The sequence below is a fragment of the Sinocyclocheilus rhinocerous genome, unplaced genomic scaffold, assembly GCF_001515625.1.
Source record: "Sinocyclocheilus rhinocerous isolate Xijiao unplaced genomic scaffold, SAMN03320098_v1.1 scaffold2645, whole genome shotgun sequence".
Lineage (NCBI taxonomy): Eukaryota > Metazoa > Chordata > Actinopteri > Cypriniformes > Cyprinidae > Sinocyclocheilus > Sinocyclocheilus rhinocerous.
Window position 1 is genome coordinate 413,218 of NW_015654522.1, and position 27,015 is coordinate 440,232.

Sequence of the window (27,015 nt, forward strand, 5' to 3'; positions counted from 1 at the left end):
TGTACAGAAATCCTAATATTTAATGGCACAAACACACAGAGCCTCTTTCACATTGAGACACACATAGCATACACCCGCTTTTTCTCTTACACTCTCTCAAAAGCTGAGAAGCGTCACAAAGGAAAGAAAATTAGATGAGTTTGAAATGCTGTTTGAATAGTCTTTTAAATTACCCAAATTATTACTTTCGAATTGTGTCTTTAAACATGTATTCAAAAGAAGGGAGAGGATTTCAAAATATACACACAAGAATGTTCTCATAGTCTCCTCTATCAAAATGGACACTACACATGTAGGTCAGTTTCATCACAAACCACCACAACACATAGCTTATCGAGCCATAAATATATGCTGAAAACACCAGATAATCTTGCAGGACAGTTTTAAAACATGGTCTTTCCATTGTATAAAAAAACGCTCATCAAGACGTTTTAAGTCATGCAAAAATAACCATTAGCCTACAACTTTTAGAAAACTGATATAAATACTACCAAATGATAATCCACCAGTTTCGCTCAAAACATTCTTACATCCATTTAAAATGAATCAGAATTGATTATTTATTTTACAATGCCACGTTTCTCTCATCCCCGACACAGCAGAAACCATACCCACAGACACCAGAAGAGGGCGCTCAGACCAAGAGACTGTCCTGTGCCAGCACCATCCATTTATATTGCTAACCATCACAGAGTCCAAAATACTGTACAAACTTTCAGTTTCTTCTTTTTTTGTGGCGGTGGATATCATGTTACCACAGTTATAAGTTAGCGACTACGACTAAAGTAGCCTAACTATGGTATTTTGTGCAGAAAAATGACCACGGTAAATTTATAGAATTTGTCTGACTCGCTCCCATACATAAATTTGGCATCGAACGTTTGTAAACACGCATTTACCGACAAATTCAACACTGCTATTTTCAAAAGACAGAAAGAGTCAATGAAAAATAAATGGCCCATTGGCTAGACTCTTTGAATGTGTTAAATTAAACATTCATCTGAATTGTCAGAGTGAGCGCTAAAGACATTTTTCTTGGGTACTTTTTCTTGTTTCTTGTCTTCAGAGAGGGCCTGGGATCTGTGTTTCCTGATTTAACCCATTATCTAGCATACATAATACATTAGCTGTGGTCTTACAGTATATGATGCTCACAGAACACTTTTTTTCTACGGTGAATATATATGGCAGAGCTGTATAAAAAGCATGTAAATCTCTCTTACACAGACACATATACATAACTCTTCTGACTGTTTTAATTTCAACAGGTTAGTTGTAAGTTTAGACCTAAAAGAGTTTTTCCTCACCTGGTCTCAGACCATACTACCCATAATGCCCCTGTACATTAATGCTGTGTCCATCTCAGTCTCATGCATCACATAATCAGAACACCTGAAACATAACTTCATAACTCAAAATAATTCACCTTTGTTACTTTACAGAACTGCCAGAAATGTAAAGCTCACTGAACCCTTTACGCTTACAAGGTATATCATTAGCCTACCGTCACATAAAAAAAATTTACTTAAACACTCTTACAGTACCTACAACCTTACCAGATCACGAATGTACAGTTTTTCTGTTTTTTTTAATCTTTTGCTTGCTTGAAATGTTGTGTTTTAAGTCTTCAAGCAGTGAAAGAAGAGTGATTGATGTTCATATGGTGCTGGTGAGTTAAGGGGTCTGTGAGGGTTTCAGGGCCAAAGTGAGAGAAGAATCTAATCTAAAAACACGTTGCACAAACACCCAGATGAAAACAAAGAAGAGTATGCATGGATTTACTCAATGTCTGTCCACAAGAGCCTATGTTTACGCAGCGCATGCACGACTTTGTCTTCAATTTTCGATCAAAGCTTTTCCTGTTACAATTCAAAAGGATTATTTGGACTTTAGGTTTCTGGATACCATCAGGAGTAATAGATGCTGGCGGGAGCGGGATTGGGGTCGTGGGGGGCACTATTGAGTCTTCAGACTGGATGATGAGGACAGATGAGGGCAGAGTATATAGAGACTGATAACAGGCAGTGGAGTGTTGTCACAGGGGTAATAAGAAGCAGAACAGGCGATAAACAGTCACTGAATGAGATGCTGTGTGTGAATCTGTCCACCTCCAGTGGTTTTTGCTCTTTCTTTCTGTCTCTCAGTCTGTTTTTTACTCTGTCTCTCATCCCTCGCTACTCTCCCGCGCTCCGCGGCGCTCTGGGGGCGGGTCTCCCATCGTGCGTTCTGCGATTTCGCCCTTTCCTCACTTCCTTCAGGTGTTTCCACTTTTTAGAGTGCAGCGGGTCATGAACCGGCGCCTCATTGGCTGGATCTGGAGCACTCTTCCCTGATAGGCTGTGCTTGCGTGACCAAATTTGCTCGCAGATCTGGTCGACTGTGTTTAAGTTTGGGTGATCTACCAACTGCATGAAGTCCCTGTACCACGGTTTTTGATTGGTGGACTGCCCATGATTGGCGTGGGAGTGGGTGGGGCTGCGAGGGATAGGAGCTGAAGGGGCGGAGCCAGCCGAAGGCAAAATCTCCAGCGTGATCGCAAGGAGGGTCTGGGTGAATCCATGTTCCATGGCGTGACACTGATACACGCCACCGTCTCTACGCACAGCTCGCCTTAGCAACAGGCCTCGCTCAGTCTGCACAACACGGCCATCTAGACGAACCTGTAATTACACACACACAATAAATGCATCAAGTATGAGTTATAACCACACTGATAAGACAGAGAATGAAAGTCATTAATTTAAACAAAGACACACATTTATCATCTCTTATCAATGCTGTCTATATCCGTCTTTCCCATAATAACCCCACATATCTGCCCCAGCCTGCTCTCTCCTCTCTCTCACCTCCTCCCGTGGGTTTTCCGGGTGCCTCTGATAGGTCCATGTAATCTGGGCCTGTAGTGATTTCGGGATGCATTCCAGGAAGGAGCTGCTTCCATCCACAGCATACAGCCTCTTCTCCAGGACACGCTGCTTCTGATGGTCTGCAAAACATTGCAGTGTATAAGACATTCAGATAAGGCATTAGACAATCTGGTTACTCATATTAGATTACTCATGTTAGAAATTTATGAACTGCATAGGCTCAATAAAGTGTATAATGCACTAATATTAATATTCTGGTCAATAGCAATAAGACCATTTTTTTATGTTATATTAACAATCATAGGCGGAAATCCCGGGAGGGTCGGGGAGACAGGACTGGACCCCCCCCCCCCGGATGTCATTAAAATACAATAAAGGCATAGGCGGAAATCCAGGGGGGGTCGGGGGGGACAGGACCCCCCCATCTGAGGGTTATCCCCCCTAAAAACATGATTTAAAAAAACAGTCTGTGTATTGTAAATAACAATGTTTTATACTTTAAATAATTGTGTAAGTAGTAAAACAGCACAAACGAGGCAAAAATGCGTTTTAGTTTAAGTTTAGGGCTTTGGTCCAAATGCCTGCTTTCCTCTTTTACATCACCTACACACACAAGTCCGGTGAGAGAGAACAAAGTCAATAATTGTGGAGCTCCAGTAAGTAAGGCTGTCAAGGCTATTTTATTCACTTAAACATCCTATAAAGTGATTATTTTCTCTTTAATACAGATGATGCCAATGTATTTTTTGATGAGTCGCTATGTTAGCAATAATAACATTACCTGCTTGACGGAAAGGGTTGCCAGGTTTTCACAACGAAACCCGCCCAATTGCCACTCAAAAGTAGCCCAAAACTAGCCCAAACTAACAGTGTTTCAAGGGGGTTCCCCAGTAAAAATCACGTTTCAGGGGCTAAAATACAGTTATTGGGCTCGCTTCAACCCATGGCAACAGTGAAAAAGTAGCCCAATTCCACTGGAAAACTGCTGACTTGGCAACACTGTGATGGATAACAAAGACTATAGAATACCCAAGAAGTGTCACTTGTATAATTTTGAATGGGGAAAAATGCAACTCAATATGGCCGCTCTATCGAACGAAGCCCCGCCTTCTGAGCAAAAGAGCCAATCGCTAATCGGTAAAGTCAGCGCGTCACTGCAGCTGCTGTAAGAAGTCCCGGTTGCTATAGAAACAGTCATCGCTCTGAGACGTGCGGTCAGGACTGCGCATGCGCACTGGCTGATCTAGCCTGAAAAATACGCTTTTTTTAACGCTATTTGAGCAAAATAAACAACATTTATGACACAGTTGTTGTCAGATTTCTTTCGTGATTTCAAATATGAAATTTAATCGCAAGCTTACTAAACAGTTTTGGAGAATTTGATGTTTCCCCATTCAAAGAGATAGGAGTTGCACTTGCATGCCCGAGAGGCGTTTCAAAGATGGCCGTTGGAACGTCCCTACAAATGGCGTCCCCTTCCCGAAGTGCCCTTCAAGGGTGCAAAAAAGCCGTTTGGAATTCTCCATGAATCTGCATCTCAACAAAGACTATAGAATACCCAAGAAGTGTCACTTGTATAATTTTGAATGGGGAAAAATGCAACTCAATATGGCCGCTCTATCGAACGAAGCCCCGCCTTCTGAATAAAGAGCCAATCGCTAATCGGTAAAGTCAGCGCGTCACTGCAGCTGCTGTAAGAAGTCCCGGTTGCTATAGAAACAGTCATCGCTCTGAGACGTGCGGTCAGGACTGCGCATGCGCACTGGCTGATCTAGCCTGAAAAATACGCTTTTTTTGACGCCATTTGAGCAAAATAAACAACATTTATGATACAGTTGTTGTCAGATTTCATTAGTGATTTCAAATATGAAATTTAATCATAAGCTTAGTGAACAGTTTTGGAGAATTTGATGTTTCCCCATTCAAAGTGATTTCAGACTTGTGACCCACCAGTTAAGAACCACTGCTTAAATTCACAGTGGCTACGTTTACATGCACAATTTTTGGTTCAATCGGACTGAATTCATTCCGATTGATGATTCTGAATGTAGTGTTTACATGAACGCTAAATAAAGTGATCGGGTTGATGTTTATATGTCACAAGCTTCAAATCGGAATTGATTTTTTTTTTTACATGCGCACACTGCACAAATATAGAGTTTCTACTGTGTGCACATAATAACCACTCTCCTACACGGTTTATTTATTTGTTTTTAACAGCAGAATTAATATTTATTAATTTATGGATAAATATACATATAAACCGCTGTGCCGTGCTGCTCAAATTTATCATGCAGTAAAAATGCCCCTCCCCGCGCCCAATGGGTTGCCTGTGGATGAGAATCCAAAACAAGGACCCGTGGTTGTCCTGCTCCACTTCACAGTTGCCGAGTGAAAGGAGAGTTTTATAAAGACAACATGCACTCTCAATCGTATTAGAAAAGGAATAAACCACCACCTTCAATCCGATGAAATTCTGATCGTGCTCAATCGGATCGATTAAGGTGTTTACATGAAGGTTTTTCAGTCCGAATGAGCCGTCAATCTGATTACAAATGGATTATTTGGTTGCATGTAAAAGTAGCCATTGTGACTGAATAACTGTGCAGTAATGAGAACAGAGAAATGGCTCCTCCTAGAGGCTGACAGAGGTATTGCAGTATTACCTCCTGAGCAGAGTGCATTAGGATCCCCATTCCTCACATCCTGACGCCGGAACCTCCTACACACAACAATACACATACACACAAACATATTAAAAAGCCTTAGCATAACCTATTCTTCAGGTCTGACTGTGCAATACAGTGGAGTCCAATAGTCGGAGACGAGTAGTAAAAATGTCTCTATTTTGAATTTTGAATGTGGTCACAGAATTTTTGACTCCAATGTGTATGAACAAAGCCATGTAATAACCAGTATGACTGAAGCTGTACCGTTTTGTGTTTGGTAGGTAGCGTGTGCAGGTGTGTCCGTCCCAGGCACAGTACGGATCTCGAGCCAGGCAGCACTCGGCACAAGCTTTACCGTACATACTGCAGCGGTGCAGAGGCACCTGGACAACACCTGTGTCTGAGCCAACATACAGCTGTTGCTGTGGAGAGAGAAAGAAAATCATCACATGATTTACTAACACACTGCTTTCATGTGTTTCTGTAATGCTGTTTAAAAATATCTGGATTTTTTCTGGAGACTCATTCTCACCCGTTTAGAGGAAATCTGCATACCGATAATAGATGAAGAATCCTGCAACAAGAACACAAGAGTTGGTTTTACAGATGTTTAATTTTAATTATAAATTTAATTATTAATGTATAATTATTTTCTTTAAAATGTAAAGTGAGTCATACTTGCTAAGACTAACTTAAAGGGGTCATATGATGCGATTTCAAGTTTTCCTTTCTCTTTGGAGTGTTACAAGCTCTTGGTGCATAAAGAAGATCTGTAAAGTTGCAAAGACTAAAGTCTCAAATCCAAAGAGATATGCGTTTGAGAGAGGCGGGGCATAGAGATAATGTACAGTATTTGAAAAATAATGTGTTTTTTGAACATTAAAGCATGTCAACATATTCTGTTACACCAAATACACAAAATAATGATCTTTAAAATAGCATCATATGACCCCTTTAAAAAATGAAACATTAAAAAAAACCAAAACTTTTTGCAGTTTTAGCAAACAAAAAACATTATTTAAACAATTTATTTAATTACATTTTATTTATTTTTAGCCATATGAGGAAATCACTAAATTGAGGTTTTAGCTTACATCTGATCACAAATTTGTCCTCTCACCTTAAAGACCTGAAGCTCTTCTAGCAGAAGCTCTGTGTTACTCCAGCTTCCTTTGGGTACAGAGATCACCTTCAGCACTGAGCCGACATCTGCAGAGAGACACAGAGAGGCTTTAACCAGAGCCACAACAAGTACAGACAGTTTAGTCTAGAGGGTTTCACCAATGTTCGGTCAATATTCTACCTGTCCCGATGAACATTACATCGTAGTGTCCATCAGCTGCGTTGACGCGGTCTACAGTAATCTGAGTGAAGGTGTATGGTATTCCAGTACGCAGGAACAGCGGCCGGCCTCCCAGTGGAGTGACTGGATTGAACATTAATGGATGGTGCCTTGCAAACTGGATTACGTTATCAGGGAAACCTTTAGTCGACTCAAAACTCCCAAACGTTTTACTGGGACACTGCGGAAGAGAGAAAGAGATATCAGTAGAATCCAGAAACATAATCCATTCACATGTTATCAACATTCTACGCAGGTCAGCAAGTCCAAACCTATGACCAATCTACATCTACTTTTACTTTACTAACATTTACAAAAACTAATTTATATTCCCACAAACTTGTTTTGAAATGGCATTGATGCTTCAACTTGTTTACACTACCATTCATGAAAAAATGTATAAAAAAAAAATAAGCAGCACAACTTCTTATAAAAACAAAAATTTTACCGACCCCAATCTTTTGAAATATTGTTTATAATGTGAGATGTAAGGAAACTGTTCTTACCATGCCTGGCCGTGGGTACGGCACTTTACCCTGGAATGGAACCCACTGATAATTGGGTCCCTCTTTATGGGCAAAAGGTCCTAAAAATGCCCGGCGAATGTCATTCATGGTGTAGAGACACACTGCAGAACCTTGAAATACGCTACTGTAAGACACAAACACACGTTACAGTACAGGGACATACAAGTGACTACACAAATGCTGAGTTCAGGTACTTTGGCTCACTTTTTCTTATTAAAATGCCCAATTTACATAAATTCACCCTAAATGTTTTAATTGAAATATTTGTAATATTTCAAAATAGAGTGATGACATACAGTAAATGTAAATATTTCCTATACAAGCCATTATTTAAATAATTATTTAAAGGCACAATTCATGCATAAAAATGAAAATTCTGTCATCATGCCATTGTTTTTATGACTTGTGTGGAACAAAAAGGGAGATAATTTGAATAATTTTGATGAATTGCTTTTTTCATATGAAAGTTCAATTTGGGGAAAGTTTAATTACTCTCAGAAAAAAAAACAAAAGAAAAAACCCTATGCTATAAATTTACCTTTGTGTTCTACAAAAAAAACAAACAGTCATACAGGTTTGTAACGACATGAAGATTAGTAAACAAATACAGAATTTTACTTTTTGGGGTGAGCCAAGCCTTTAACCCACACCCTTTGATGAACTCTGACCTTGAGGTGGTAAAGACGGTGTAGATCAGCGGGTTCTTTCGGTCACGGGTCTGCAGCAGGAACACATCCCCTAAGGTCCGGACAAAGGTCAGATGGCAATGAAATGCAATTGCCAGCTATAACAGCATAATTTAAGCCTAGTGTCTGTGAGTGTGAGAGATAAAGTTCTTACTAAGTTCATCAAAATGTGTTTCAGTGCCATCATTGCCTGGTACAGAACACACAAGACGAGCCTTTAGAAATGTCGTCCACTTATTTACTAGACTGCGCTGTCCTCCCATATCATTCTGTAAAAAAACAAACAAAAAACACATAAATTCAAATTAAATTGATAAACTGCAGCCAATGGTCATTAGGCTTAGTAAACACATATAAAACAGGGCTGATAAATCCTGCTCCTAACCCTGCAGAGCTGACCAATCCGGGAATATGTAACCTTCCCAAATCCCTGAGCTTCTACAGCAGTTTCTCTGAAGAAGAAGAAGACTTTATCATCGTCGGGATTCTCACTCTCTGGAACACCAAATGCCGCAATAAACTTGGGCTCTGAAACACAGCATTATCATAGGGCTCAGTGTCATTATACAAAAACAGAAAAACAAAGATGCATCTAAACAAATGGCTCAATGACAAATAAGAGTGTGCAAGATAAAGAAAGGGGAAAAGAAAACTTTATAAAAATATCTCATTTAAAACGCATGCGGAATATGCTTATCCTTTCTATGATATCATTTTCATTTTTTTCATTTTTAACATGATGTTAATTTGCCTTTAAAATATTTATAATATTGCAACAAAACAAATAAATGATAATAGAAGATTAAGCTAAACAATTTAAAAATGTTTTATTATTAAAATTATTAAAAATTTTATTATTTTAATGTGGACTTTTTTTCTGTCATGATATCAGGACAGTTGTATCACCCTGATTTTTTTGACTTCATGCAAAAACAAAACTAAACATGCCTAATTTTTTCTAAGATACTCTCTTATACACATACATACCATTAAGCCAGCGAGAATCGTGCTGTTCTGTTCGTATGGAGGGCCTTTGTCCCATGCTGCGAAAGATTGTAAAGTCCCGTCCCATCAAATCAGTGGCCACTCCTGCATAAAGTTCATCACCTATGTGATGAGAAAAATGTAGAAATGGTTACCGTTTAGACATGATGTAATAGCATTTAAATGGAAGTCAGAAAGCTGAACAGTGGCAACTAACCGATTAGAACAGATGCTGATGTGTGGCGTGGGTCGTATGGACTCTTTCCTTTTCCATCTTCTACCATAGAGGGGTCGATTCTAAACACATGATCCTAAAGAGAACAAGGAAAATAAAGCAGTGCATTTGGCCAGCTGCCATATATCACACAAACTCATTCACATGCATCCAAACGCTCACACACTTACCTCTATCTTCTGTCCCACCTCCACATAAGCACAGGTGGGGTGGAAAGCCCCAGTCCCACAGGCATACAGGTGAGTCCGATTGTAGTGGTGTAGCACTTTCACATAGTTTACGCAGTCCGTCTGCAATACACACACGCACAAATCAATTTTATGTAGGACATATTTTACATACTTTCACCAGTTCATCTGCCAGGCAGGGAAACTGTCAACATCTGGATTGACTATCAATAGCTCAGAGCCAAAGGCAGACACAAAAACATACACACATATTTTGTCTCTTAAGGGACCACATATGGGGCGGATCAGAAACGAAACGTCATTGTGTTACGTATCCTTGACGACAGTCTGACACGAGTGCTGACCTTTCCCTGCTCGCTGTGATCCCGGAACTCTCTGTAATCTCTTGCACTCTCTCTTTCACACATAAAAACAAAGACACGTTGACTGTTCAACTGACACACATGGACACATACAGTCTCTCTGTTTCTCTTTTCCTTTGTGAATGTGCTCGCTGGAGCATGCCACATTTCCCAGAGTGCCTGGAATCACTACGACAACATGAGGGAGCGGGAACATCCGGATTCCAGGGTAGAGGGAGAGGATGCGGGGATGAAGCACAGAGAGCGAAAGAGAGGAACGTGGAAGAGAAGAGACGACATGACAAGAGACGTGAAAAGACGAGATGAGACAAAGGTAAGATGAGAGGATATAACCAGAGAAGAGAAGATTTGAGATGAGACAAAAAGAGACAGCAACAGACAATCGGAGATAACCATAGGCAGCAAGAGACAAGACAAGATGAGAGGACTAGAGAAACAAGAAGACGATAACAAGACGAGGAGAAGAGACGACTTGAGACAAAAAGAAAAAAGATGACTAGAGAAGTTTTGAGACAAGGAAAACAGCAACAAAGACGAAATTAGACGAGAGAACTAGTGAAGAGACAAGGTGAAACAAGACTAAAAGGCCAAAGACGAGACCAGAGAAGACTTAAGTCAAGAAGAGACAACCAGAGACAAGATGACCAAAGACAACAAGAGAAGAGACTAGACGAGATGACTAAAGAAACAAGAAGACCATAACAAGACTAGAAGAAGAAGAAAGCAGAAGAGACGACTTGAGACAAGAAAAGAAAAGATGACCAGAGAAGATTTGAAACAAGGAAAGACAGCAACAAAGAAGAAATTAGACGAGAGAACTAGTGAACAGACAAGACAAGATGAAAAAAGAAGAGAAGAATAAAGACAAAACCAGGGAGGATGTAAGTCATGAAGAGACAACCAGAGGCAAGATGACCAAAGACAGCAAGAAAAGACAAAATGACTAGAAAAGAGGAGTGACAAGATGAAACAAGAAGAGGCGAGAGGACAATAGATTAGAAGGCCAAAGTTGAGAAGACTCGAGAAGAGTCAAGACAAGAGATGAGAAAAGACAAAAACCAGATGCAAGAAGAGAAGAGAAGAGAAGAGAAGAGAAGAGAAGAGAAGAGAAGAGGGTCTCCTCTCACGGTCTCTTCAGTTTCAGTAGCAGATGTTCCTGCTGTTTGGACTGTAATTATGCCTCACTCCATCTTTTCTCTCTGACTAACAGTGGGCCTTCAGCAGCAGAATGAACCCTGAACTGAACATCTGTGCACAAGAAACACACACACACACACACACACTGAACTTCAAATATTAGGCACTTCTCATTTGGGTTCCAGGGGACAGTGTGGCACTGACCCATTGTCCAATGAAGGACTGTCCCAAAGCAAATCAGTTAACATATAATTAGATTAGGTCTTCACTCAATGTATCTGTAATAAGACCAAACAGAATAGACAGAAATACAAGTAAAACTGACAGTTTTACTTACATTTCTGTCTATACTGTTATTGTTATTGAAAGCAATATATTTATAATCTGATTTCATCAAACAAATTGGATTTTACACATTGTCGTAATGCATGAATGAATGCTGGAGTATGGCAAAAACAAGGTATCTTAGTAGCCAGCATAATCATGCTAGATTAAAAGGTGTGTGTGTGTTTTGTGTAACCTCTCCACTACCTTTACAGAAAGATTGACATGTGCCCTCCTGCCATGCTTAAACCCTGCACACAAACGCACACAGACACGCACATACACACACATACAGGGCTTGTGGAGAACAAAGGCCTCTCTTTGAGCTTAACGCACCCTGTGAAGAGAGAGAGTGTATGTGTGTGTGTGTGTGTGTGTGTGTGTGTGTTGTACGGTGGGGGTGGCGGAATAGAATCATCGAAGACCAATTAAGTTGCTGACAAACTGTGTTTATACAGGAAGGGGTCTCTCCCTTTCTCTCTACCTCTCGTACACACACACACTAGGGCTTCTGTTTCGAGAGCTTTACAGCCCTCAATAAGGGAAGGATGTGTTAGGGGTGTGTGTGAGCATGTGTGTGTGTGTGTGAGTGTTGATGGGCTCTTTGAAGTGAGCCCATGAGACAAAGAAAAAAGAAAGAAAGAAATATTGAGAGGGAAAGAAAGAGAGAGCACACAACAAAAGAATAAGAGCTTTAAAATTAACAATGTCTCAGGAGGAATAAGCCGTATGTGTCTGAATTTCCTGCTGAGACACGTGCGGTGAACTTTCAACTTTGACCTTTTATTAGCCTGATCATTGGATCCCTGTGTGATTGTCCACATGTAGTCAGAGAACATCTAGCATCACATTTAGAAATACACCTCGTTATTTTGTTTGTGAGACATTGTTAAAATTCAAATTAATATAATGATAATGACTCAGAAATGATTTTATTGGAATTTAATTATTCAGAAATAATCTTCCCCTCCATTTAGCTGTTGACTCGAGAACTGCCAGGGAATCATTGAGTCAGTTCACTTAGTTGAACCTGAGAATCAAATTGTATGATTCATGTTGATCTGATTCACAAACCTGACCAAGTGATTCGTTCACGATTCGGACTGATCTCACTGTAGAGCTCACTTAAAGGGGTCATATGATGCGATTTACATTTTTCCTTTCTCTTTACACCAAATCCACAAAATAATGTTCTTTTTAGCAGCATCATACGACCCCTTTAAACTATTTAGTCAACATCTGAAGTGGATCAAAACCTTTCATCAAAGTTGTCCTTAAACCTAAAACCAAAATGCGTCCTTGTCTTAGGACAACTTTGATTCACTTTTTTGATCCACTTCAAATGTTGACTACTGTACAATCTGTTCATTATATGAAGATGTTGTATGGCTTCAGAAGACTTGTAATATAGCACACAAGTCATATGGACCACTTTTTGATACTTTTATGATGCTTGCTTTGTTTTCCCTCATTTTGGAGCTTAACAGATGTAGGCACTATGTACTGTGGTTGTATGACAGTGACTGAAAGACAAGGAGTGAGAAAAAAGTAGGACATAAAGACACTGAAAGACAGAGAGCGAGATGCAGAGAAGTGAGTAAATTGAAAGCAATACTGAGTGAGAAATCAGGAGTTCAGACTGAGAGACTGAACAAAAGAGAGACAGTATGAGAAAGTGAAAGGTCAGGGGGAGAATCCCAGGGAAAATCTTAAGTCTTTATTCATGGAGGTCTGGTTCTGTCCCTGCCATCCTGTACACACCTACATGTAATGAGGGTCAACTCACAGGTCCGCGCACTGAACAAAGTCTGTGTGTGTGTGTGTGTGTGTGTGTGTGTGTGTCAGTTCTCATTGTCAGCTGACCTCAGTCAGTTACCCACCACAGAATGAACCCCAACAGACACACATTTTGAAATTACACAACCTTGCACACCCTTTACAATAAAGAGAACATTCAGACAGACACAGTGTCCAAAAACATCCCACACATATCCGCTTAACACACCAGATAAAATACATACACACTAAAAACATGAACTACGACCTTTTCACAAACATGTTCAACATGTTACAATACACAAGTATTAAATGCACACTATAAAACAATAAACTCCACTTACAAAAAGTACCATGGTGTTAGCATGTTTTTGGATGATGATGATAATGATAATACTATGTTGTTTTTGAAAGAAGACTCTTATGCTTACCAAGGCTGCATTCATTTGATCAAAAAATACAGTAAAAACAGGAACATAGGAATATTGTGAAATATTATTACAATTTAAGATAACTGTTTTCTATTTTAATTTATTTTAAAATATAATTTATTCCTGTGATGGCAAAGCTAAATATTCAGCAGCGCTACTCCAGTCTTTGGGACTGATTTGGTGATCAAGAAATATTTCTTATTATTATCAATGTTTTGTATTTTTTTATGTATTTTTCTGAAAACCATGATACATTTTGTCAGGCATTTATTTAAAAATAGAAAATTTTATGATATTATAAATGTTTTGATCAATTTAAAGCATCTTTGCTTAATAAAAATATTATATTCTTAATTCTAATTCTTTATTTAATTCTTAATTATACATTTATTCTACTCTAAATCACTTTTAACCTTTATAGAATCTTAACCAACCTATGGATCCTCAATATAAAAACATCAGATTTTAATCAGTAACACTTTATTATAACGTTCATCAAAAAACTAAAACTATTATTACCGTATATAATGCTCATCAGATAAGCAAATGTTCACCAATATTATGAAACTTTTAAAAAACATTCTATGTTTTGTAAATCTTCTTTGTGGGCTCTCTGAAGTATTTTCATGGACCCCACAGACCCCTGATTGAAATCTTTGTCTCTACACTGATTTATGTCTGTTAATGTTGGAGCCGTTTGGAAGAGATGTTTGTGATAGCAGTGCTAATTGTCTGAGTGTGTGTGTTTGTGTGTAAACAGCTCATAGGAGAGATGGTACTGATAGATGTGTAAACCGGGTGTGTTGGTGACCACAAGATCTGATTATGGCAGACACTCACATTGATGTCTTTCCCGGCCCAGTTGCACTCTTCTCTCCAATCAACAGGTGCTGGCCAGTAGATCTGAGAGACAGAGAGAGAGAGTCCAGAAGTGAGGAAGAGTTTTGGCTAAAGGTTAGGACCTTTGCAGGGTTAGACGTGTTCAGTAGCTTGAGGGACATTCTCTCTGAACCCCATCAGAGATACAGTTAAAACACGTCCAGGGGCGATGCACACATGCACACTCATCCAGACATATCCTCCCTTAAACACACCTGTGTGTGCTTGAGTGAGTCTAGAGCAGTACACAGTGACCGACAACTCTCACTCATCATTCCTTCTTTCTCCTTCCTAAAGAAATAAAAATCCATCATTCTGTCATCGGCATGTTGGCTTGGACCACCATAAATCATCTGGCATGACTTTAAAGGCTGATTAACTTTACACAAAATTAATGCTAAAGCTTCCTCACTGGATCTCTAGCACAAACGCACACACAATCTAATCATGTGTGGGCGGCACAAAATACAAGTGTAAATGGGCTATAAAAAATCCAATCATGTAATCACTTCATTTGTTAATATCAGCTATAAACACTGGACTACTTCCTTAAAGTAAATGTATGACAGAGATATTAGAACGCATGAGTTAAATAAGCAAACATTCATAAGAATAAAATTACTAGTATTTTCTTCTTATTCCAACTTAAAAATATTTCGTATTCCAGAAAAGCCAAAAAAAAAGGACAAAAAAATTAAATAAATGAAAAAAAAAAAAAAAAATCATGGTAAATGACCTCTAAAATGTATAATAAATCACAAAAAGTAATATTTTTAATGAATTTATTGTATTGTTCCAAATATTAAGCATTACAACAACAGATATTATTACCACAATCTTTTATTTTGGTATATAAAAATATATAATTTAAATATAATTATATATATGCACTCTAAAAAATGCTGGGTTGTTTTAACCCAACTTTAGGTCAAATATGGACTAACCCAACTTTTGGGTTAAAAATGTAATTTACAGATTTAACCCAACGGTTGGGTTAGTCCATATTTGACCCAAATTTGGGTTGAAACAACCCAGCAATTTTTAGAGTGTGATTATGATTGTTATTATGTTATTATATACATAATTATATTGTATAATGAGGAGGTGTTTGTAATGAGAAGTACTTACTATACAATCAGTCATTTTATTCTTAAAATATTTGTGAACACCTGAAGAACTTTCTAACAATTGCATTTAAGAAAAGTCTTACAAACTTGTGTTTTTTCTGAAGAAGATTTTTGTGAATCTGTCCCCAGCTATAGTTATGATTGACAGGGTTACACCTTTGTTTAAAATTTAATTAGCTGATGAGAGACATACAGTACAGAAGGGAAGATGTTTCCTTTCACACTTCCATTATGGATGAAGTAAGGAGTAAGGAGTGTGCTGTACCTTCTGTTCCTGTTTGCTGATGTTGTCGAGACTGAGAGATAACAGAAAGTTGCGAGCTCCAACAAACAGCCGCCCCCTCTCCTCGTCCAATAGGAGAGCTCCAAAACAACACGAACGCTCCAAGTCAAACCGCTTAATGCCGTTAAACTGCTGGAGATCTGGAAGAAACATGAAAACACAAAGAGATAAAAACAGAAACCTAAACACATGTATACAGATGTACATGTGATACAAGCCAGCTTCATCACCTTTATAAGACAGCATCATCCGGGGTGAGGAAGATGAACTTCCGCTAGATGAAGCACTGATGCCAATCAGCCCAAGCAGGACCAGCGAGCTGCACATCATCATCGTCATCATCTTCTGAGGTGGACCAGAACTTCTTATCAGCTATAAACCGCAGACAGCTGCCACACAGATGGTTGAATGGGATGCTGGTTTTCGTGGCAGCTGTTGCAGTGACTGTTCTCAGTGGTTCTGCTTGCTGTTACAGTGATGCTGTGGATGTGGAGTTTCCTCTCTACACTGAAAGCTGGACAGCAGAACAACAACAAAAAAGTGTTAGACTTTTCAGCTCCTTTTCATAGCCACTATTCAATCTTTACTGACCCCTTCTTCACCCAATCCAACAACACACCAGTCTGATAATAGCCATGATATTTTCAGATATGCTGCACACAAGACTCACACGCTTTATTTCAGTAGCAGATGGTCTAAAGCTACTGTCCTGTCTAAGACGAGAAGGGAGAAATCTGATCTCATATCACACACACACACACACACACACACACACACGCACGCATGCACACATACGCTCACTCACACAGAACTGGATGTCAAAGCATTCGGTCTTGTTGAGCCTTTCATTTGGTCTTTTTATGGTTCTGGTCCAGGTTCACTGAATGCCCAAAGTGAAAGCCAAGATCCACTCGGTCAGAACACCATCCAGCTCTCATTTCAGACCAACAACATCTAATTGCTGCCGTGTGTATGTGTGTGTGTGTGTGTGTGTGTGTTTGCTTGCTTACTGCACTAGGTCATATTCAGCATGTGGAGGGTAAAGAAATGATCAATTAGAGGAGAGAACAGGAGAGGAGCTGTCTGACTCAGTACTGTATCATTTTAAAACATATCATTTAGACTTCCATTGAGATAAACTCCTGAGATTCTCAAGCTAAAACAGGAACCTCTTAGTCAAAACAGTCAGATAATTGAACACACTTTGACGTATTTACACACTTCTTGGTTTTAATTTTCTCACTTTATCTCATATTTTGGGTGTAAGACTGTGTGTGTGTGTGTGTATGAGTTCAGTATGTCAGACACTTTAAGAGGAAGCTATATGTTTATTTTATACTGTTCTTTTTCTATTCAACCTCTCCTTCAGCCAAAATGAAACAGAGCAAATTTCTGTTTCTTTCTTCATCTCTTTCTGATGTTTAGGTGTTAGTAAAAGACAGGTGTTGCTGTATTTATGTACATACTGTTCTGCAAATTCATGCAGAATCTGTAAAATGTTAAACATTATAAAAATAAGAGGGATCATAAAAATTGAATTTTGTTTTATTTTAGTACTTCCCTGAATAAGTTTTCACATAACAGACCTTTTTATATATCCCAAGTAACAACACACAGGATTACAAATCAATATCAGTATGCATTTAAAATCTGAATAGTTTCATTTGCGTAAAATCATTATTTTGTTTTGTGGGCCATATGCAAACCTATTATGTGAAATAACTTATACGGGGAAGTACTTTAATTAAAACATACACAAACTTATGATTACAACTCTACAAGAGTGTGAGTTTACTTAGTCATACTAAGTAAGTCCCCAGAACTCTAAAAAAATCTAAAAAACATTGGTTATTTTAAAACAACAGAAATCTATTAGATATTTAAGTAAACGTGTGATTTTTTTTTTTGTCCTACATTGTGGGGACAAGCCAACAGTCCTCACAATAAAAAAAGTGGCCTAAAAACTTCCTAAAGAACATGTCAATGAAAATGGAAACATGCAGAAAGGTTTGTGTTAGGCTTAAGTTTAGAGTTAGACAACAGAAAATATCATTAGCTTGGTGTAAAAACAAAATAAGTTAAAGGAAAGTCCCATTATGACAACACAATGTGTGTTAGAAATGAAAAGAAAGAGAATGATAAGTGTTTTAGGAGGAAGATAAAACAGAGGGGGATACATTTAATTTGTTTTTACATTTGTTACATCTCAAAAGCCCTTTAGCAACACACACCAATACTTTACATACCCATTTGCTGCAGTGTTGAATTTTAATAAGTGTTAGTGAGCATCACCAGTAAGATGAGAGGAGACCTACTGACTCCACTAAAATGTACAGAATCCTGAAAAACTAGACAATCCTCCAGCGTCTTGATTTTTGTATTTATTTTACACAGAGTAACAAATATAGCAGCATCCTAAACCAAATATAAAAAGTTCTTTGTTCTTTCTTCCTCTCTTTCTGTTTCTATTGCTGTGAATAATGGAACTATTCACACTGGCAGACAGCAGAAGTCTCATAATAAAACACACACACACACACACACACACACAGTCCCTCTGTCTGTAGCGCTGTCACACTGATTAGCTGTGCTAATTTACTATAAACACAGTTAATATGAGCTACTGCAGGACCGTGTGTGTGTGAGAGAGAGACACACACATGCATTCAAGTACATCCAGCAAGGTTCACACCCCCCATCCTGGGAGATTTATACAAGAGTAGAGCAGAAAAGTGCATCCCAGCGCCCTTCACATCTCTTCAAGCAAAGAGGCTGTGCCAACGCAGCAAATCATACATCATCATTACAGCCAAGGCTGGAGCAGGACACGTTCGCACACACATACACACACAGAGGAAGACTCCTCCACAGGCCTAAAAACCAGACTAAATGCTGCTGAGTCCCACATAAACAAACAATAATTAACCTTAAGACCTCAATGCCACAATGACAACACCAGACAAAACAAACCAAACGAGAAAGAAAGAAGGGAGAAGGAGGTAACTGTGTCATAAGCCTCTGGGTGCAAGCGAGATCCTGAAGAGAGAGAACGAGTGAGAGAGAGTGAAAGAGAAGAGGAGAAAGGAGTCGATTGTTCTGCTGAGTGGCTCCTCTGGACTGAGACCAACTGTCAGAACGTCCAGTAAGGGAGCGAAAGAGAAAAGAAAGATTGAAACGCGTGAGGAAAGCCCTTTGCTCTCATGCAGGGGGAAATAAAGGGGTACTTCACACAAAAAAATTAATTCTGCCAACAATATCTCACCCTCGTGCTGTTCAAAACCTGTACGACCTCATGAAAGTTCATGAGAAAAGTCGAGATGTCTGATTCATTTACTGTCTAAATTATTCAAATATCAGTGAATGATGTTAAATGAATTTTGGTCTGCTCTCACATTAAATTATTGTAGGGCCTCAGGTGATTTGGAATACAGTGCACAAGTTGTATGAACTGCTTTCATCATAGTCACCTTTATTTATATAGCGCTTTATACAATACTGATTGTATAATCATACTGAGCAGCTTTACAGTGTCAACAGGAAATGATACTTACATGGTGCTTCTAAGTTCTAAGTCCTTAGCTTAAAAGCTCCAGTATTGCAGATTAATTGTTTGGAAATAAGCACATTACTCAAAATTTCAGTTTTTGAGTTTTGAGAAAGAGAGAAAGCCATGCGATTTAGCATGAGTAAACAATAACAGACTTTTTGTTTTCAGGTAAACTATTCCTTAAGAAACTGCAGGTAACCAAAAGTTGTTCTTTTTTAGGAGAGACCAAAGAGAAATGTCATTCTTTGTTAAGCGTTTTCAGTCTTTGTACTGAAAAGAAACAACCCACCTTGCTGACTTTTCTTCTGTGCTTCGGGCTTTGTAGGTCCAACAAGGGCACGCTGGCACACTAACACGAGTTCCTCTCCTCTCTGTAGTCTCTCTATGTGTTTCTCCCTCTCTCAGGCACATAGATGTGATCATAAAACTGCTCCAAACTCTCTTGCTTTAGATCAACTACTACACTCTTTGAGATAAACTTTGTATACACATTACAAAGACAGACACAAATCCCTTCAAATGGAGTCCAGAGAATGAATTTGGCAGCTCTTAGCCCTGTCAGAAGTGAAACGGCAAGTTTCAGCATGTGTGTGTGTGTGTGTGTGTGTGTGTGTGTGTGACTGCAGTGATCTCCCAGGTTAGCCACAAGCCCTCAGTCCATTTAGAATAATACACACAAGTACAAAGCTCTCTCACACAGGCACTCTGTCAGAATGATAGATAGAATGAACTTAAAATTAGATTAAAAAAGAGGAAAGCTGGATACAGAAAGAGAGTTTAGGAGAGAAAGGGGTTTAAATGGTAGAATGTATCGTACCAGCTGTCTGACTCCGAGCACTTCATGCTGAATGTGTAAGTCTGACTACCATCGCTATTAGTATTGGTCACACTTAGAATTGGTTAGATTTGAACAAAATAGTAACCATAAGTATAACACTTTGGCACGCAACTTTGCTGTAGAAACCACCTAGAAAAGCTTGTGCACCCATGCAGATCACCTTAGCAACTACCCAGAGTCACTCTAATGCCTTATTGAGTGAACCTCTGCAACTGCATAACACTCCAAACACTTTAGTACTGTAACTGCATAGCAACACCCTGGTAGCCTCCCAGAACACTCAAGAAACTATATAGAAAACCATCTAAAGGAAACTTTCTTGCAATTGTATGAAACCACCCACAACACTCTAGCAACCACCTAGAAATGCCCTTGCATCAGCATAGCAAGCAATACACTACAAACCCACACTTTAATAACTACATAGCAACACCCTGGCAACCATGCACTACCTTATTTTTAAAGAGAAAATGTAAAAAATCTATTTAGGATTACTATTATAAACAATATATAGAGCCTCACTCTTCAAAGGATAATTGTAATGTTTTGTACAATACCATAATACCAACACACACACACACTTTTTGTGTTTGGCAAGGATCCATGGTTGCGGGGCTCTGTGCAAACACTTCTGAAGGGTTGAGGACTTAAAGGACAAAAAGAGGTATTCTCTCTTTTTCTCTCTCTGTGTCCCAGATAATAGTGCTCCTTAACCCCAGTCTGGTTTTCTGATTACCATGGTAATGCTGGGTATTTGATGTGTGTGTTGCTGTATAATCTTTAAAGTCTATTAAACACTTTACACCCCTTGAGTTCAAGAGGTACTCTGATACCGTACTCGAAGACTACAGATGTGTGTGTTAGAGTAGGTGTGTGTGGACACAGACAATGTACTGTTAATGTGTTGTTTCTGGTGTAGAGTTTGTAGGATCAGCTGTGTAAAAGAGCCAATAGAGTGGTGAGCTTATACTGTGGTTTAATCAGAAAGTACCCCTGTAAAACAACACAAGATGTCATTTCAATATGTTTGGCAATAAATGAGGGGTGTTACTCTAATAAATGTTGAATAGAGAACACAGACACACACTGGAGTTCAGAAAGTTGTAAACTCTTGTCCCTTACTGCAACAGCCCACGACTTCAGCAAATGAGCATTACGTCAGCATGACCAGCTGACGTCAATAACAGCTAATGCATCACACTTACACATTCACATGAGATTCACTGCTTGTTAAGTTCTTTCTGTGAGCACTTTTCTCTTATGTAATGCAGAAAGTGACGTAATTTCAGCTCCAGTGTACAGGCACTTTTGCCTCTGTGGACTATAAAATAAAATCTCTTAAAACACACTTTTCACATTTTCACTATTGATTTAATTTATCCACTGAACACGTCCAACTTCTGCATCACTGGAAAATTGTAATGTTTTCTGAAAAAGCCAACCAGTGTCCTTTTCATCACATCTCATATAATGTGTTTAATAACATTTTGTGATGCAAATAACAGTAATATCAATGACAATTATAATATTTTTGGAAGAAAAATTATTTTCTTTTCACAGCTAGCTTTTTATGTCTAAAATGAACACAATTAAATAACGTTTTAACAGTATTTCAGTCATTTTGGAAATGACGCAATAAAATATTTGGTTTATTTAGTGATATTTACTGTGATTTTTCTTTATTTTTTGTTTCACGCAATACGTCTTCCTATCTCAAGCTTTAACTGTCTCCTTGGCAAAAAATAGCACACTAACTTTACAAATAAATAAATATGTACAGTAAATAAATAAATAAATAAATAAATAAATACTGGGACAAAACTGTTGGTATGGTTGAAATGACAACTATATATTATAATATAATATAATATAATATAATGTAATGTAACGTAATATAATATAATATAATATAATATAATATAATATAATAAATATCATGTGGACAGTAAGTGTGCGAGGTCGGGATGCCGCTGTGTATGTGTGTGTCGGCCTGAGATGGACTGATGTCCTTGTGCCAGTGTTGGATTCTGGGTCAGTGTTCCTCGAGTTGTAAGACCCGTAGCTAATCACCATGACTGTGGTCGACACAGCAACATGACATAAAACAAATTCCACAACTAAGAGGGTGATTATCACCACGGTGACATCGCAGTGTCACCTACTCAGCTCCGACCATAATACTCAAATCTGATTGGCCAGTAGGCGCGAACCACTGCAATTGGCTTAAAGTTTTGCGACTGAGGACGTCATAACTCCCCCAGCTGACAGTTAAATTTGCTAATTTAGGCTAAAGGCTCACCAACATTCAGAAGGTGAAAATTACACGCTCCTAATCGCAGCCTTGGTTTAAGAGTTTTGTTTCTCATGGTTCTGTTTTCTTCACACACTCTCCTCTGACATTTACAACACTTCCCCTCTGAACCTGTGATTTGGGTCTGCACACATTCCACATGCTTCTCAAACTGAATATTATCCATAGTCTCTCTATTTCACTCTCTTACTTTTTCTCTCCCCCTTTATCTCTCCCTCAGGGTCAAACCATCATGAAGTTAAATCCTTTCACCCATAATCCTCAGTGTCTTTGAAGTGGGCAACAAGGTAACACAATTCACACACACACACACACACACACACACAGGTTTGTTTTTGTGAAAAGTGGGGACATGGGGTAATGTCCTGAAAAGTCACCTTCTCCTTGTAATACCTATGTCATACCCTTGTCATTATACAAATTTATGTCCTCATTTGTCACAAAAACGCGCGCGCGCGTGCACACACACACACACAGGTTTGTTTTTGTGAAAAGTGGGGACATGGGGTAATGTCCTGAAAAGTCACCTTCTCCTTGTAATACCTATGTCATACCCTTGTCATTATACAAATTTATGTCCTCATTTGTCACAAAAACGCGCGCGCGCGTGCACACACACACACACACACACACACACACACACACACACACACACAGTTACTTAGCCATCTACAACTTATCATAAACGTATGTTTATTTAAATCTAATTAAATACTATAAGTAACTAGATCCTACTAGCACACAGAACTTTTATGCAGTTTTAGGAATTTTCCCAAAAAAATTCTTCAAAATTTTCCAAAAGGAGATTTTTTATTTTTTGGAAAATTGATCTAATTTTTTTAGTCTTTAGCAGGCTCTGAAGTTATATTGCAAGTGTAAGTCAATTAACTTAAGCTAAACTGTTAACTATCCAAAAGAAGAAAAGAAAATATGCATTAAAAATAGAAAATATATGTTAAAAAACTTCAACTACAGCTAATGAAGATAAAATTATATGACTATTATTTATGTAAGCTCATAGCAATGTATGTAAATACATTAACATGATACTTAATGCTTGTTATGATAGTTCCAGGTCTAAAAGGTCATATTAAATCTTATTTTAAGGTCAAATTCTCGCAATTAACAAACACTTTAACTATGACTTTTGCTTCAATATAGTTAGTAGTTAATTGTTAGTAAGGTAGTTGTTAAGTTTAGGTATTGGGTAGAATTAGGGATGTAGAATATGATCATGCAGAATATGTGCTTTGTACGTACTAATAAACAGCCAATGTGTTAATAATAGGCATATGCTAATAAGCAACTAGTTAATAGTGAGAATTGGTCCCTATACCAAAATGTTACCCAAACAGTTTTATAAAATATGTAATGCGGGTCTCTGCACCGTTTCTCTATCCACTAAGGGGTTCTGGCCTGAAAAAGGTTCAAGACCCCTGATCAAAGTAGCTAAATACACACACGCACACTTACTTCTAGAACACAGACCATCTAAAAACTCAATCCATCATCATAAGTTTGACACATATCTGTTCCAGCTCTTTTGCACCACACACACAGCGTTTTCTCATGAGACCGATTTAGCGCTAGTCCCAGACCACTTCCGTCTGGATATTTTCCATGACCTAAAACAGCAGTAGAGTGGAACCTGTGGGAAATCCAACATAACCCACACACACACACTGATGGGGTCAATCCCTGGCCCCACCCCCAGGTAGGATTACAGATGACTGACAGGTGCTTTATAAGTAAAATGACACTGATTAATATGACTTCAACCTTTTCTTTTTGTTCACCGTTCTTTTTTTCCTTCCCTCTCTGTTTTGTCTAGGAGAAGTGGAGGTCACACTTATTTGGATGGAAGTGGAAGTGGATTTGGGAAACACTTTGACAAGTCTTCTGCTCTTCTTCCCGCTCCTCTCCCTGCCTTCACACACAGCGCCTGATTCCCTGCAGGGGCTGAAGATCTGTTCCCAGTAAGAGCTGTCAGAAGAGATTCTGGAGACTGGATAAAGAGACAGTGTGTGTGAGTGTGTCACAGCATACCGCCAGGAAGCTGTCAAGGCCTCTGGTATGATACTAATGATCACACACATACACACACAGACAGCGGTAACATTATTCATGGGGATGGTGAGAGATTATCAGCGGCTTGACTGATTCTGCTGGGAATGTGATGGGATGAGAGTGGCGGATCACTGCTGGAGTTTTGAGCCTTCGACCCACGAGTCTCTGGGTGTCAGTTCCAGACTAACCCAATGGGACCATCACACACACACACACACACACACACACACACACACACAGTAGCTTTTCTCCACTGTATAATACCTTTGTCACTTTTACAATTAATCCCTTGTCAGTTTTACTGCAGTTTTGCTAAATTTTAAAGTTTGACTCTCACTCTATGTGTCCTTCTTTCTGTTGCACACACACATACACACAGTTCCTTTGGATGAGCTGTCTCAAAAGAGGCAGAAATCCCCTCTATTAGAGTGTAATTGAAAGGCAGGGGCCGCAGTAAAAGATGATAGATGGGTTTTACACACACACCTTGTTTCTCAGGTGTCAGTTAAATCTGTGATTGGACCATGCAGGTGGGCCATTTATGGTTTCCAAAGAACCACCCATCTGGGAAATCACCCTTAGAAAGAAACAGAGCAAGATGTACTTAACAGGTCAAGGGAAAAATCTCACACACACAGCATTAAAAAGCATCTACTCTGCAATTCATTTTTGATCAAACAAAAAGATAATTTTCTCCTAATCTGAAGCCAAAAAACCCATCTATTATAAGTCAGACAGACAGACTGAGAGAAAGATAAAACTTAAAATCACCTCTAAATGAAGCCTAGGAAACCTGAACTGGTTATATGTAGTGGAACAAATTATTTAATGGCCTGCAAACAATAAAAAATGCTCTATAAAGAAACTCTTTATTAGATTTACAGATGCAAAATCCACAGAGTAACGTCATAAAAAACCCTCTATCATAAACCAGAGGGAATATGCATTCATACACTCCATCTTTACCTTGTACACCCACACACGATTGAATAACACGCACACAAAGAAGCTCATATGCAAACATAAACACTATGAACACTGAACAGCAGGCTTTAAAAACATATGGCAAGACAAATGTCAAGTAACTACTGTAAACGTGATAAGCAGATCTACACAGGGAGTAGACAGCACAGACTCCAGCCTCGTGTGTGTGTGTGTGTGTGTGTGCACACTTAAGACTTTGTGTTTAGTTTGGTGAATGTTTAATTTAATTCAGTAATGAGTGCAGCTGCAGGAGAACTAACCAAACAAGATTTCACATGGAACAAATGGCTATAAAGAAAGAAAGAAATGGCTTTAGTGAATAAATAAAGTGTTATTCTATACTAATACATAAACTAATATGTTATTTAAATGGAATTATAAGAATGACAGTGTGACACTAACTGAAGTAATGCAAGTGACTCAAAGACATTCAATTTATCAAACAACGACATGAAATGGAGATCTATTTTCTAAACGGATCTTAATAATCTTATTGTGAACAATTCCTCCATGTGATCTTGTAATTTCAATCAAAATCATAACTAGATGTTCCGGTGAAATATGCAGGACCACTTTAAGTTCACTTAAATCCCGCACTTTACTGCACACTCTCATTCAGATATGCCTCCATCCTATCAACAACCATCAAAGAACCAAGTCCCTGCCCTACATTTTTTTCTTTTCCAATAATCATTTGGATGTACATTGCCATATGGAAGAAAGAGACTTGAAATGAAAAATTTTTTGAAATTGACTTGAAATTGAAACATTTATCCTAGTGGTAAATATACAATGAGGTGTTTATCTTGGATGTTTTTTCTTCCAGAATTCCAGGTGGTGACACATGTGAAATATCCCAGATGTAAAACCACTAAAATTAAAATATTAAAAACAGAATCACGTTTTTGTAACAGGTGCAGTTTCACATAGAGACTGGCTCATCTCATTTATGATGCTGCAAGACACAGTGACAAAATATACAAGCAAAAAAAAGTTATTTCATTTTCCATTGTCATAAAAACAAAAAATATTTTAGTTGGAAGTAATACATCACTCGGTACAAGGCCAGTAAGAAATATTTATGGACCCTGACTGTATAGTTCACCCCAAAAAAAGAAAATTCCGTCACCATTTACTCACCCTCACATTGTTCCAAACGTGTATGAATTTCTTTCTTGCATAGACCAAGTCACTCTTTTCCAGAGAATGAAAGTGAATGGTGACCATGACTAGTTCAAATTCCTCTTTCATATGGGGTTTGGAATGACAGGAAGTTGCGTAAATGATGAACTATTAACTATTAAGTTAGCTCAAAATAAATGTATTTAATATACAATGTGATTAAAATGACACAAACTCTTTATCCTTTATTAACACTTATTTACATTCTCCACTATTACTAATAATTCAATAAGGTTATAATAACAAAATAAAATGAGATAAAATAAAAA

General features: G+C 38.4%; 1 protein-coding gene across 2 annotated transcripts in view; it reads right to left on the reverse strand.

The window, feature by feature from the left end:
* sema3b (sema domain, immunoglobulin domain (Ig), short basic domain, secreted, (semaphorin) 3B) overlaps window positions 1-27,015 on the reverse strand; it is a 33,598-nt gene continuing 6,583 nt past the window's right edge. The window contains exons 2-18 of one of the 2 annotated variants that reach the window (XM_016524307.1): window positions 16,048-16,331; window positions 15,800-15,957; window positions 14,369-14,431; window positions 9,481-9,600; window positions 9,293-9,386; window positions 9,079-9,198; window positions 8,477-8,619; window positions 8,246-8,360; window positions 8,074-8,143; window positions 7,385-7,526; window positions 6,840-7,059; window positions 6,657-6,745; window positions 6,069-6,110; window positions 5,801-5,958; window positions 5,534-5,589; window positions 2,847-2,986; window positions 1-2,660 (exon numbers count right to left, since the gene is read on the reverse strand). In XM_016524307.1, the coding sequence (XP_016379793.1) occupies window positions 2,175-2,660; window positions 2,847-2,986; window positions 5,534-5,589; window positions 5,801-5,958; window positions 6,069-6,110; window positions 6,657-6,745; window positions 6,840-7,059; window positions 7,385-7,526; window positions 8,074-8,143; window positions 8,246-8,360; window positions 8,477-8,619; window positions 9,079-9,198; window positions 9,293-9,386; window positions 9,481-9,600; window positions 14,369-14,431; window positions 15,800-15,957; window positions 16,048-16,159 (2,328 nt within the window). In that variant the 5' untranslated portion in view covers window positions 16,160-16,331 and the 3' untranslated portion in view covers window positions 1-2,174. Of the gene's footprint in view, window positions 2,661-2,846; window positions 2,987-5,533; window positions 5,590-5,800; window positions 5,959-6,068; window positions 6,111-6,656; window positions 6,746-6,839; window positions 7,060-7,384; window positions 7,530-8,073; window positions 8,144-8,245; window positions 8,361-8,476; window positions 8,620-9,078; window positions 9,199-9,292; window positions 9,387-9,480; window positions 9,601-14,368; window positions 14,432-15,799; window positions 15,958-16,047; window positions 16,332-27,015 lie in introns of both variants that reach the window. The other variant, XM_016524305.1, reaches the window with a different exon arrangement.